Source organism: Oryx dammah, unplaced genomic scaffold (genome assembly GCF_014754425.2).
Source record: "Oryx dammah isolate SB20612 unplaced genomic scaffold, SCBI_Odam_1.1 HiC_scaffold_2, whole genome shotgun sequence".
NCBI classification, from domain to species: domain Eukaryota; kingdom Metazoa; phylum Chordata; class Mammalia; order Artiodactyla; family Bovidae; genus Oryx; species Oryx dammah.
In genome coordinates, this window is record NW_024070186.1 from 3,368,678 (window position 1) to 3,382,243 (window position 13,566).

Below are 13,566 nucleotides of genomic sequence, written 5' to 3' on the forward strand. Positions count from 1 at the left end.
TGTGTATGTCTCTGTGTGTCTGTGTGTGCCTGTTTGTGTCTGTGTGTGTCTGTTTGTGTCTGTGTCTTTGTGTGTCTCTGTGGTGTCTGTGTATGTCTGTGTGTGTCTCTGTGTATCTGTGTGTTGTGTCTCTGTGTGTGTGTCTGTGTCTGTGTATGTCTCTGTGTGTCTGTGTGTGCCTGTTTGTGTCTGTGTGTGTCTGTGTCTTTGTGTGTCTCTGTGTGTGTCTGTATGTGTGTCTCTGTGTGTCTGTATCTCTGTGTGTCTGTGTGTGCCTGTGTCTGTCTGTGTGTCTCTGTGTGTGTCTGTATCTCTGTGTGTGTCTGTGTGTGCCTGTGTCTGTCTGTCTGTGTCTGTGTGTATCTGTGTGTGTGTTTGTGTGTGTGCCTGTGTCTGTATGTGTGTGTGTGTATCTGTGTCTTTTTGTGTGTGTCTATGTATGCCTGTGTGTGTCTCTGTGTGTGTGGCCCTGGTGTGACCACGGCTTCCGCAGGACACCGAGGCCTCTGCACTCTGCTTCCTCAGACTCTCCGTTCCCTTCCCGCCCGCCCCTTGCTGACCGCCCGTGGGCAGTGGGCTCTCTCCCGTCTGCTGGCCGCCATGTGTAGCCCACCCCTGCCGGTGGGGTTGGTCTCATTCCCGTGGGCTCTGCGGACCCCGCCCTCGGGCCCTTCCTGTCCCCCTTTCTCCAAACCAGGAGCGCTGAGGGCTGCAGTGGGCAGGCCCCGCTGCTGCTGGGGTCCCCGGCAGGGCGGGGTCGGGCCCAGCCCCCAGAGCACCGTCTCGGAAGGAGATGAGGGGGCGGGAAGACTCCAGCCCAGCCCAGATCCTACTCTCCACTCCCCGCCCAGCTGCGGGCTCTTTGCCCTGGTTCCCAGCTTTTCCAATTGTACTGCTTTGTTCACTGGGTCCCTGCCTCCTAAAACATCTTTATTCCTCATTTTCTCCAAGCCCAGTCCCTCTTGAAGACTCATCAGAAATGCTGCTGCTTGCCGAAAATCTTTCATTTCCACCTCTACTCCTTGAAAGCCGGCTGTCCTGCCCGTGATGGTGAAGGCTCTCCTCTCATATCTGCTGTGAAGCTTAATGCCTTGCTCCTCTCATGCTTGACGTGTAGTCTTACCTCTTCCTAAGTTTGCAGAGGTCGTTACTGTATTTCCCACAAGCCCTAATGCAGTATCAATGCATATATTTGTTGAAGAAATGAATTAATAAATAAGTAATAAAGTACAAAAGCTCATCCTGTTATTAACCAAGAAAGAACATAAAGACATTGAAGCACTTAACCAAAGTGATCTATAAAATCCACATGTTAGAAAACAATTTAAACAATTTGATGCATATAATATGAGTGAAAGTGTAATGATATATCAACTATTCGGGGGAGAATGGTGGTAGAAATACCACTTTTTACAAAGCAAATTCAAAACACATTTCTCCAGATACAGTCTAAACAAAAATCATTCGAGAAATGAAACGGAACACAAACGATCATACCTGAATGAAGGAAAATGACTTAGTAAGCCATTTAGGGATGGGTCTGAACACTGTAAATGGTGAGCTTCTCCTAAAGGAAACTGAGATACGAAGGCACTCCTTGGAAGGGCCTGGTAATCGAGTATAAGGAGGAACATGTCCGGGGAGAACTGGGAGCCGTGGGCAGGCGGCCTGGGCTCTCACAGCGCCGCCTCCACGTTGGCATTGCTTCCGAGGAGGTGGCTTGCAGAGGCGCCCGTGGCATGTGGGACATAGTGAGAGAACCCACCGCGTGGGCTTGCTGTGAGGGGTGAGTGAGTTCCTGCAGGCAGCGCCCAGGGCTGGGCCTGCCACAGCCCCTGTGAAAGGGCCCGAAGCCGGCGGTGTGCTCCTCTGCGGGCGGACCCGTGCTCTCACTCCTTCCCCAGAGGCCGCCAGGCCCCTCTGGTGCTGCGCTGCTCGCACGGTCTGCCGGCGGCCCACCTCATCCTCCACCAGTTTCTCGCCCCACACAGCAGTGGCTCTGCGGAACTTGAGCCAGTGGTGGGCTCCCAAGTCCTACCTCATCCTTCTGCGTGGAGCCACATATAGATGCTTACACCGGAGACCAGTGTCTTCCAAGAGTGAGTCACCGACCTCCGTGTTAAAAATCGGTTCTACTTCCTCATCAGTTAAATTACTAATTTGCAGTATAACATGTTTTTTATTAAGAGAGACTAACTTACAGAGAAATTTGGCTGAGAGTAGACAACGGTTCAGGCCCTTTCTTGCACAGAATGCTGTGCTTTAATAAATCATGATGTTGTAATAGAAAAAAAAAATCAGTTCTATTGTTTTGACCTGATTTTAAACATTAAAGAATAATGTCCTTTGTGGAGTACCTGTTCTGTGCCAGACACTCTCCATGTGTTGCCGTTCGGGTCTCATCAATACCTTGGGGGGAAAGGTGACATGAAGAAACTGTTGGAGATGACACAGCCAGTGTCCTCAAACTGGCAGAAAGAGGACTCGAACCCCGGTGTGGCTACTGCACAGCACCCACTTCCACCATCCTGCCTCCCATAACGGAAGGCAGAACATGTATGCAAAAGCAAATATAACGAGAACTTTTCTTCATATCTTATTTATACATAAAAATGACACTAACTGGTTGGTTTTATAAAATTTCAAGGCAATTAGCCAAGCATTTGTTTTTGATTACAGAGGACCATTAATGAAAGCAAATGACTAAAGCTGTCTGTGCCTGAGGTGTGTGGAGCCTCAGAAGCTAAGATAGAAATGGAAAGTCTCTTTCCACAATTTTAGAGTCTTGATTCTTGGCTCTTTCTTTTATCTGTAATTATATAAAAGAGTGAAGAATAAATGACAAACCAGCCTTGCGCCAAGTGATTCCATTTCTATTTATAAAGTCTGAGTGATCGTTCAAGGGCTTGGGTGTATTTTCATTAAGCAAACTCCAGCAAGATCGTGTACTGGATTTAACATTCCAAATGGAAGAGTTTCTTGGGCCCCTCCACCTGTTTCAACTCCTCTTTGTCTCACAGATGGGCTTTTGTGTCAGCTTTCCATTGAGAAAGAAAGTCTTATAGGAATGAAAACTGCTGTTTTCTGCCACGTGGATTCCGTTTGTACTGAGGTTTACTCAGGACTTAGGCAAGCAAGACACTCTTCACTTGCTGCCAGTGTCTAAGCCAAAGTGCTTGCCTGGAGGCCTGTGTTATGTCCCGCGCGCTCACGCAGCGCGCGCCCCGGGCTGCCCTGCGCGCTCAGCCAGCGCGCGCCCCGGCTGCCCTGCGCGCTCAGCCAGCACTCGTGCAGGTCGTGCATGGCACAGTGCAGCGGGCGCCAGCCTCAGTCTCAGCCGACTTTGCTCACAATCACGCGTTTGGACGAGCGGACCTCCCTGAGCTCTGTGCCCCCTCCCGCTGTCAGCACCTCACTACCCACAGGTGGGACTGTGTCCTCCGTCTCCTCTCCAGCTCTTCTTCCCTCCCAGATTTTATTAAAAAACCACACTGAATACACTTAATCCGTTTAGGTAGGAATGACTGCTGGGGTTTAAGGCTCCCAAGGGCTTTTGCATCTCACAAAAAGTAATCACTTAATCCAAACTAGACTCATGCATAGAGTAAACGGAGAAGAGATTTTAACCAGCTGGCGGCACATGCCTGGTGTCCTTTGTCCATTCTGGGCTGTCAGCAGCCCAGTTGGAAGCCAAGGGCAGGGATAAACTCCAGCCAGATGCCCTCTCAAGAGACTGCCACCTGCTGGCCTCAGTACAGTTCTAGACTCTTCTGGGTGGGTTCATATCTGTAACACATTGCAGAGGCAACTTGTTCAATAGTAGGGACAGGAGGCCAGGACCAGGATTCTCAGAGCATCTATTCTTATTTCTCTAAGATTTTCATGTATTCTACCTCATAGTCTGGTAATTATAAAACCTTTCCTATTCCAACTCCAAGCTTGTAAACCTCTTGGGAGCAAAGTATCTAACTTCTACCTTCTCCAGAGTGCTGACGTCAGGCCCTTACTGGGTAGAGGATTCGGAGAAGACGATGGCACACCACTCCAGTACTCTTGCCTGGAAAATCCCATGGATGGAGGAGCCTGGTGAACTGCAGTCCATGGGGTCGCGAAGAGTCAGACACGACTGAGCGACTTCACTTTGACTCTTCACTTTCATGCATTGGAGAAGGAAATGGCAACCCACTCCAGTGTTCTTGCCTGGACAATCCCAGGGACGGGGGAGCCTGGTGGGCTGCCATGTGTGGGGTCGCACAGAGTGGGACACGACTAAAGCGACTTAGCAGCAGCAGCAGGGTGGAGGATTATTTAAGGTTGTGTGACCTGTGAATGGCAGGGCTGGAAACAGAACTCAGGCTTCCTTATGGCTGTGCCCCTCTAGCGCCCCTTCATCCCACTGCCGTGTCAGTTATCCATTGCTGCGCAGCAAACCACCGCAAACCCCACTCCTCAAAGCAGCGTTGCTACTGCTCACGGGTTTTCAGGCCAGGCATGCAGACAGGGCTGGGTTGGGCTGCTCTTCTGCGCCGCCTGCTGGGTTACTCACTTGGCTAGCTTCAGATGGGCTGGGCTGAAAGGTCCAGGAAGATATCACTCACATGTCTAGAACCTCCTTGTGTCTCCTGTGGCCACTTTCTCTCCATATTGTGTCTCCTCTTGTTCATTGTCATAGCCTGAACTTCTTCACAACTACTATGGTAGCTGCCTTCATCTAGTGAAAGCAGAAGGAAGCAGAAGTTGGCAGGCTTCTGATACAGTGTGCCTTCTGCTGCATTCTCTGGATCAAGGCAAGTGACGGGACAGCCGGGATTTGTGGGGAAGGGAAGTAGACCCCACCTCTTGATGAGCAGAACAGCGTGTACCTCAAGGAAGGAATGGATGGTGGCCATCTTTGGAGACAATCACGACCAAGGTTAACCAACAGATGTAGTGTTCTTTCTTGGTTTCCTGTAGGGTCCTGAGCAAACAGGGAAGCTCAAGTTTGTGCAGACCCAAAGGAGAAAAAGGAAAAGAAAAGCGCCCTGCAACAGCTACCCGAGGCCACAGTCCTCATTCCCTGGCTGAGCTCCTGGTTGCTTTGTCTTTACTTGAGTATCAGAAGAGAGGCCGTTGTGCTTGGTGGGATGTACAGGGTACATTGGGATGTACTTTACAGGATGGTGAAGTACAGGGTTCAAGCTTGGGCCATCCTACAGTGGGCATTCACAATAATTTGTTTTTAGAGCGACTGCTGTGTCTGTTTTCTGCATCAGGCATTTGAATGCATGTTCCTAAAGGTTCACCTTCCAGGCAGCCAGTAAAAACAGTGTTTTTAGGTGCTGTGTATGTGTGTAGCTAACACGTGGTACACCTACAAGTCATCCTTTCAGCCATTAATTTCCATCTGTGTGTCAGATTGTATTCAGTTTCTTAAGAAGAAGCATGTCTCGGGAGGTTTCTCTCCACTTTGTTTCGACAACAGAGGATTCTCATTTGGAGAGATAAGTGCCTGACCCTGGAAAACCAATCTGCCAGCCTTGTCCAGCTCTGGCAACGTCCTTTCTTTGTATTCCAACTAACTTGGTTTAAATGTCTTACATTATGAGAATTATTCTCTTCTCTGAGAAAAACTCCCTTAATCTTCTAAATTTCCTTGGGAAATTTTTCACATGCATTACTTTTTTTCTTAAAAAAAGCAAAAGCTCCAGGCTTTATCTGTTTGTTACAGTTAGATTGTCTTTCCGCCATTTAGATAATTATCCCACCCAGAGTATTTTTCCCTAGAAACAATCAAATAAATAAAATCCTCTAGTACTCTACCAAGAGAGGGGATGTAAGAGCGGCTGTGGGGGCAAAACTTTCCCAAGTGCTTTGGGAAATCTCGTGTTTTAAGAGATTATCGTGGTCTAGAAAATGAAGAGATTTGTTTTAAACGGAAATTTCTGGTTTCTCAAACGTGTATGAGAAAATGTAATGGTTTTGTACCAACCGTCTAGGGAGTTGGGTCCACCAAAGTCCCACTGACTCTCAATTTGTGTGGCTCAAAAGTTATTGAAGGTATTTTATGTACTTTTTTAATATAAGTGTGTATGGGTAAGCATTTACACATGGCACGGAGCAAGCATTCAGTTAAAAGTCCAGAGCTGCTGTGAATCTCATTTTACTCCTCCTCTGTCTCATTGGCGGTGGCGGCACTGGGTTTGATGTTCATTTGCCTCCTCTGTCTCACTAGCTGTGGCGGCGCTGGGTTTGATGTTCATTTGCCTCCTCTGTCTCACTAGCTGTGGCGGCGCTGGGTTTGATGTTCATTTGCCTCCTCTGTCTCACTGGCGGTGGAGGTGGTGGGTTTGCTCTTGTTCATTTGTTGCTTCCTTTTTTTTGTCTAGGACTAAAATGACATGGATGGCGGCTCTTTAAAACAGTCCAGACCTTTTGGAGGACTTTGGGGATTTTCTTTGATTTTTGTTTTCATTTTCGGATCTTTGCCCCCTTCATTTTAGGAAGAAGAATTAGAAGCCCAAATTTCCTTCCTTCAGGGACAGTTGAATGACCTGGAGGCCATGTGCAAATACTGTGCGAAGGCGATGGACGCGCATCTTGGTGAGTGCGGGCTCCGGCCCTGGGAATGGCAGCAGCACCAGCCACGGATGCCTAGAGCTTCCCGTGAGTTACCTCATGTCACCCTCGCAGACAAGGAAGCCAGAGCGCAGAGATTAATCACATTTCCCAAATTATAACACTGGTCAGTGGAGCAGAAATTCAGAATCAAGCAGTCTAACTCCAGATTTCAGCTCTTAATGGCTACACTGCCCTTTCTAAGTATCTCCCTAACCTCAAACAGACAGTCACGGAGCTTTCGAGGTCAAGCAGTCAGCTCTGCTGTTGTGCTGATCTGCCTGTAATCACTCATGTGGTTGTTTTGGCAGTGCTTTCTTTATTTTTTTAATATATATATTTTTAATCACCTGTCTGAAATACATGTCGGGACCTCTTCTTCCTTCTGACTGTGCCGATATTCTAAGAAGTGTCCTCGTGTGCCCTTCAGGTTACACGTGAGCGGCCTGTGTCACGCCATGGAGTCCTGGGCCTTATTTGCTACATTCGTGAAAGTTCTGTGTTTTGTGTTAGAAAAAGTCTCTACTGTTAGAAAAGGTCTCTACCTCCGATTTGCTTCAGGAACTCCCTGCTGCTTACAAAACGTTTAGACTCCACACTGTGACCGTTCTCAGCCCCCTCTTGGGCATCCTTTCCCTCCGTCCTCCAGGGTCTAGCATCGTAGTTTGGGAGGAGGTTAGGGAGACCAGACACATGCTCTCATGGACTGCCAGTGTGCTGTTCTGTGAGTGTGGGGCCTCGAGAGGAGTCGGAACACACTCCCCCTGTGAGGGCGCACCAGAGAACCACCAAGTGCCCTTCTCTCTAGCGGGGTCCCCAGCGGGGCCCGTCTCGGGGCCTTCACTGGAGACAGACTGTACATCACACTCCGTCCATTGCCCAGCCTGCCAGGCAATGAGTCCATTACATGCGGCCAAAATGGCTTCTTTCGGACACAGCCCAAACGTACTGGCCTCGAGCCAGTAATGAGTGATCTCTTACAAGCTTGGAAACGCACGTGGCCCGCATGGCCGACTGCCTCCCCGCGTCTCCCTGGGAGTGTCCCGGCCCTGCTCTGCCCTCGGCTTCCCTCCATCCTCCAGGGAGAGGGTGCCGGAGGAGGAGATAGCGGGAGAAACCCTAAAGGCGGGTCCCTTCACATCTAGTCGCCACCACTCCAAAACTGTTCGTACACTTCTTCACAGACAACTTTTTAAATTCAGATAGAATTAATTTTACACAAATCTTACAGCATCGCAGTTCAAGGTGCATCAGAGAGAAGTAATGAAGAGGTAGTTTATAAATAACTGATGTATATTCCATAATTCTTTATGTACAGAGCAGGAGCTGGCATTTTTCATGACTTTTTCTTTTTAATATATGTAGCTGTTGAGTTCAGTTCAGTCACTCAGTCGTGTCCGACTCTTTGCAACCCCATGAATCGCAGCACGCCAGGCCTCCCTGTCCATCACCAACTCCCGGAGTTCACTCAGACTCACGTCCATCGAGTCCGTGATGCCATCCAGCCATCTCGTCCTCTGTCGTCCCCTTCTCCTCCTGCCCCCAATCCCTCCCAGCATCAGAGTCTTTTCCAGTGAGTCAACTCTTCGCATGAGGTGGCCAAAGTACTGGAGCTTCAGCTTTAGCATCATTCCCTCCACAGAAATCCCAGGGTTGATCTCCTTCAGAATGGACTGGTTGGATCTCCTTGCAGTCCAAGGGACTCTCAAGAGTCTTCTCCAACACCACAGTTCAAACATCAATTCTTCAGCGCTCAGCCTTCTTCACAGTCCAACTCTCACATCCATACATGAACAGCTACATATATTAAAAAAAAAAGAGTCGGACATGACTGAGTGACTGAACTGAACTGATATTGCATAGTTAATTTTATTATTTAAATACAAGTTTAATTTTAAAGTAACCATGAGTATATGTGTGTGTGCACACACTGTAATTTTTGCTTCTCTGGCTATGTGGTGACCTTTGTGTTACTCAATTTTGGGTTTTGACCAAAGTAGAAGAACAAAGAAGTGACTGTAAATATTTACTGTAGGAGCTCTAGAAAAATCCAGTAGTGGGATGTTTCCAGGTTGTTTGGTCCACATAGCAGCTTTTAAAGCAGCTTTATTTAAGCCTCAGGATTTCCAAACAGCTTTTACTCTTTTAGTCAGCACTAAAAGAACATTTTTCTCGTTGCATGGGATAGAGAAGCACTTTTTAATTAAAGAAAAGCCCTTATCAGCTGTGAATTTTCAGCTAACCACAAAAGCAGATTTGTTTTGTGTATATGTTTCACTTTCAGCCAGAATCCCTTCACACGTTCAGCCAGAATCCCTTCACACGGCTGTTGACTTCTCTTTGCTGTAAAAGTAGCCTGACTGCATGTTCTGGGGCCCTGACTGCCCTGGGGCCTATGGATTCATTCCATTTCATCCGCGTATGTAACGCTTTACCACAGGGTGTTCCTGGATTGTAGGCAGTTTGGATTTTAAGCAGAAATTTGCGGAAAGCATAAAGGTTGAGGTGTGAAGCTCTCAATTTAGTTTTTTACTTATTATATCCTTTAAAAATGACTTTAATACTCTCATATTTTCCTCCATATAAACTTTTCTATTTTTCCTGGTTAGTAAAGTAGTACAGCAGTTGAAACTGAAAAATCCACTAGTAAGTGATTGATTATAGTATAGTAATGCAGTCTTTATAAAAGTTAAAATACATAAGCATAAAGAGATGTTCATAATGTATTATGAAGTGAAAATAGCAGGTGGCACAGTAGAACATATTTGATGTAGAAATAACCATTGACTGTGGTGGCCTGAGTGAGGAAGAGCACAGAGGGACTTTCCAAGGGGCTAGCCTTCGTCTCTGCTTGGAAAACCTGTGGGTGCCTCAAGTGCATGTAACTGGCACCGTGGGGGTGATCTGCGTGCTGCAGGCACAAGTCCCCTCTGAGACAGCTGCCGGGATTCCCCTGAAGGTCCGCTGGTGACGACTCAGCACTTCCACTGCCGGGGGCGTGGGTTCAGTCCCTGGGCAGGGAACTGAGATCCTGCATGCTATGGGCAGAGCAAAAAAAAAAGCAGCTGCAGTGATACCTAAGCAGAAGAGACAGGCTCACAAGCATCATACAGACACGGGGTCGAAACCAGACTCCGTCACTTCTGAGATCAGCCTGCTTGTGACTGTACATAAAATGGGTTTGCCAAGATCTATCTCACCAGTTCATTGCCAAGACTAAGACATTTTTAAAGCCTCGCACAAGGCCTTCCCTGGTAGCCAGTGGTTAAGAATCTGCCTTCAGTGCAGGGGATGCAGGTTCAATCTTAGGTCAGGGACTAAGATCCCACATGCCACGGGGCAGCTAAGCCTGCACACTATGGAACCCGCGTGTCAGCATGGATGATCCTGCGTGTCGCAACTAGGACCCGATGAAGCCACGCCTAAAAAATAAATCAAGCCAGCACTGGTTGAGTGTGCAACACAAATCCTCTCCTTCCTCTTGGCTATTTTTTTTTTTTAATCTAAAGTCTTTGTTGAATTTGTTACACTGTTGCTTCCATTTTATGTTTTGGTTTTTTGGCCCCAAGGCCTGACCAAGGATCAGACTTACACCCCCTGCCCTGGAAGGTAAAGCCTGAGCCGTTGGACCAGCAGGGAAGTCCCCTTCCCCTCAACTCCTAGCTGTCCCTTCTATGTGGCCGATCCCACGACCAGAGGAGCTGAGCAGTGACTGGTTGGGGTCCCACGGCTGGACAGTGAGAGCTGGGAGCAGCCCTGTTGAATGTCCCTCAGTCAGACCACGTGCAGAGATGCTGGGGTTGGATCTGCAGGGCCTCACGTTAGATGTGTGAGCTCTCTGAGCAAGAACAGCTCACCCAGAACTGCATGGCGCCTTTGCTCCCCTCGGCAAAAGCCCTGCTGAGCCTGGCCGCCCGCTCCCAAGGGGTCCGAGGTGGCCTCAGATTCTCATCCCACCCCTGCCCTTTTCTGACGTTAAGTATTTTCACTGAGTTCCTCACAAGGAAATTCCGTATCAGTCTATGTTATCATCAGACCTGCAGTGATATCTTAAAATGTCAAGTACAGTTCAAGACTATCTTTTTAACAAAACAGATACAGAGAAAAGCGTCTCAGTTAAAAATTTCAGAAAGGCATTTGTTTAAATGGCCCTTTAATTACAGAGGTAATAAAACTGACTCATTACCAGTTTTATTTCCTTATGGTTCTAGGACCCAAAACTGAAAGCATTATTTGTTTTATCAAAAATCTACCAAAATTCTCATTTTATTGCCTCCACATAATTGAGCTTTGTCAATTCAAAGATTTAGAGACAGGAATTGAAAAAGTGTCTTTTATTAAATCTAAACTTTTCCATCAACTTGACAAGACTTTCTTCAGGTGTTCATTTGTCTGTTGCTATAGTCACACCCCTCCCTGTCATCCTGACAATTGACAGCGTGCACCTCGGTGGCTGAGTTGGGCTGTTTTTAGGCTTGCCGTCGCTCACACATGATTGCACGTGGGTGAGCTGCCTGCACTTCTCTGATCTGTGAGCAGCTGGGCCTGCCCCCAGGGGAGGGGCCTCCAGCCTCGGGTTGGTATTAAACAGTGGAGGGTGAAATGCAATGAATTAAGGGGAGTTAGAGCTATGCAGCCCAGTGGATCTCAGACCGTTGTCGAGATGAACACCCTCCAGGCCCTCATGGCTGTTGCTCGTTTCACAGACGAGGAAACCGAAATGCGAGGCCTGGGCCGGACGAGGGACACAGAGCTCGCTGGCGCAGGCGCCCAGGGCCTGTCCCAGGTCTCGGCCGCTCTTCCTGTGCTCCTGCGGAGGCCCAGCTCCAGTCAGGAGCCAGACTTCGGGTCTGCGGTCTTAGCGCACACCTCCGCGCCGATTTTGCACCTGTCGTAATAATTATGCAAGAATTAGCGGTACGAGGAGGTCATTTTTGAAAATTAGTTTATTTGCCTCTGCAAGAGCTTTATGAATCTGATTTGCTGATATTTAGCAAAATAGTATTCAGTAGATGTTTTTGAAAGTGTTCAACAGGCAATTAACTAGTGACATCTGAGAGAGAAGGAAACTGACCATCAGGCAGCTCTCCCTCTGCCAACCACACGGTGCTGAAAGCTCTCTGTAATTATTAAGAATATGAAACTTTGCATTTAAGTGCAGGATGAGATCTACTTCTCCTGAGGGTCTGTCAGCAGATCCTGACTTGAAAGTCTGAAGGTCTGCACTTCCAGCAGCCCCCAGGGCACGTGGTGACACTGACCGTGACAGACACCAAGCAGCAGGCAGCGAGAGAACTTAAGGTCACTGGGGCAAAATGCAGTTCAGGTGTTCCTAACACTGTTAGTGGGTCCCTCCCCCGCCCTGCAGGCACACGTGCGGGAACCCTGTGGGAGGAGTGCCCCCCCACCCCCGCCACGATCTGAGGCAGCCTGCGCACACCGAACACCAGCGCTGCGCCCAGCCTCTTCCTGCCCTGCTCTCTCCTCGTGGAAGGCGTTTCTCCCCAGATTTGATTATCTGAAGCTTTGGAAGCGTATTTCTTGCAACAACCTTATGTATGCTAGGTCACTTCAGTCTTGGCGACCCTCTGCGACCCTAGGGACTGCAGCCTGCCAGACTCCTCTGTCCATGGGATCCTCCAGGCAAGAATACTGGAGTGGGTTGCCATGCTCTCCTGCAGGCATCTTCCTGACCCAGGGATCGAACCTGGGTCTCCTGTGGCTCCTGCATTGCACGCGGATTCTTTGCCACTGAGCCACCCAGGAAGCCTATACCAACCCTACACTTACTAAGAAAAACTCAGCAAACTACATGCTGTCTTAGCCTTTCTTGGGCTCCGAGAACAGCCCCCTGATCACATGGTCTCAGTATGGACGATTCCTCTTTCATCGTTTTGTTTTCCATTTCATGGCTCTCACCATCTTCCCACCTGCTTTTCCAAACTGAGTGTCTTTCACTGTCTTTTTCTCTTTTTTAAATATAATTCCCAGATCCTTTATCTTTTTTTAAGTAGCTTATTTAATTGGTGGTTAATTATATCACAGTACTGTGGTGGTTTTTGCCATACTCTGACATGAATCAGCCACGGGTGTGCATGTGAGCCCCCATCCTGAGCCCCCCGCCGCTTTATCTTTCTAAACTGTGTCTGATCGCCTAACCTGTTTCCCCACTGCCACACCAGGCTGCTTTTCCACTTCCTCTAACCCCAGCCTGTCCAGCTCATGACCCAGGGGGCAAAAGACTTGTCTACCGCATCCCCTACCTCAGCAGAAACAGCCCTGCCACCAAAAGCCCCAAGGTTCAAGGGCCTTGTGGCTCACGCTGAACCTAAGAGCTTGTGAGTGGGGGCAGGTGGGGCCTGCGATGAGGAAGCTGAGCATCACCGCCGCAGCCGTGTCCAGCTCCCAGCTGAGCAGCAGCACTTAACGGTCCACAAGTCATCGGCTGGGCAAACTCTTGTGGCCTGAGAGTCTCAAAGAATATGTCCATCTTAAGCGGTTGTGGGGGTCTTATTTGACTAAGTGATGTAATTTTAAGATAACCTTAGCCAGACTTCTATCTAGTTGCTCACAAGTGAGAGGGGATGGTGGTGAAAACCCCAGGCTGTTTCCTATTAGTGAGGTCCTTGCTGTGTTTCTGCTTTTATTTTTAGAAGTACATGTCCTTCCAAAGGCATCTAACCACTACTGGAGCTTAGAGACCTTCTAAGGTGAGAAGTATGTGCAGCGTCTCTCCTAGGACTTGAAGGCAGCAGCCGTACCGTGCGCAGGGTAGATTTTACCCTGAGAAGCCGTGCCCCATGCTGGGCTCTTGGCTGGCAGGCAGGTAGATCCCAAGAGAAGAATCCAGAGTCTGTTGAGATCAGTGCAGGTTTGGAACTCTGAGCTGAGCACACTCCGTTCACTTAGAACTATTCATTGACCTGAAGACTCGTAATGCACGTATTGCTGTAGTCTTCCCTTGGGTTTCCT

The 13,566-nt window shown here is 48.5% G+C and overlaps 1 protein-coding gene across 4 annotated transcripts in view; it reads left to right on the forward strand.

Annotated features, from left to right (window-relative positions):
* Window positions 1-13,566, forward strand: part of TBC1D5 (TBC1 domain family member 5) — a 585,769-nt gene that overhangs the window by 562,255 nt on the left and 9,948 nt on the right. For all 4 annotated transcript variants that reach the window (XM_040263533.1, XM_040263505.1, XM_040263514.1 and 1 more), the window contains one exon: window positions 6,480-6,579. In XM_040263533.1, the coding sequence (XP_040119467.1) occupies window positions 6,480-6,579 (100 nt within the window). The remainder of the gene's footprint in view (window positions 1-6,479; window positions 6,580-13,566) is intronic.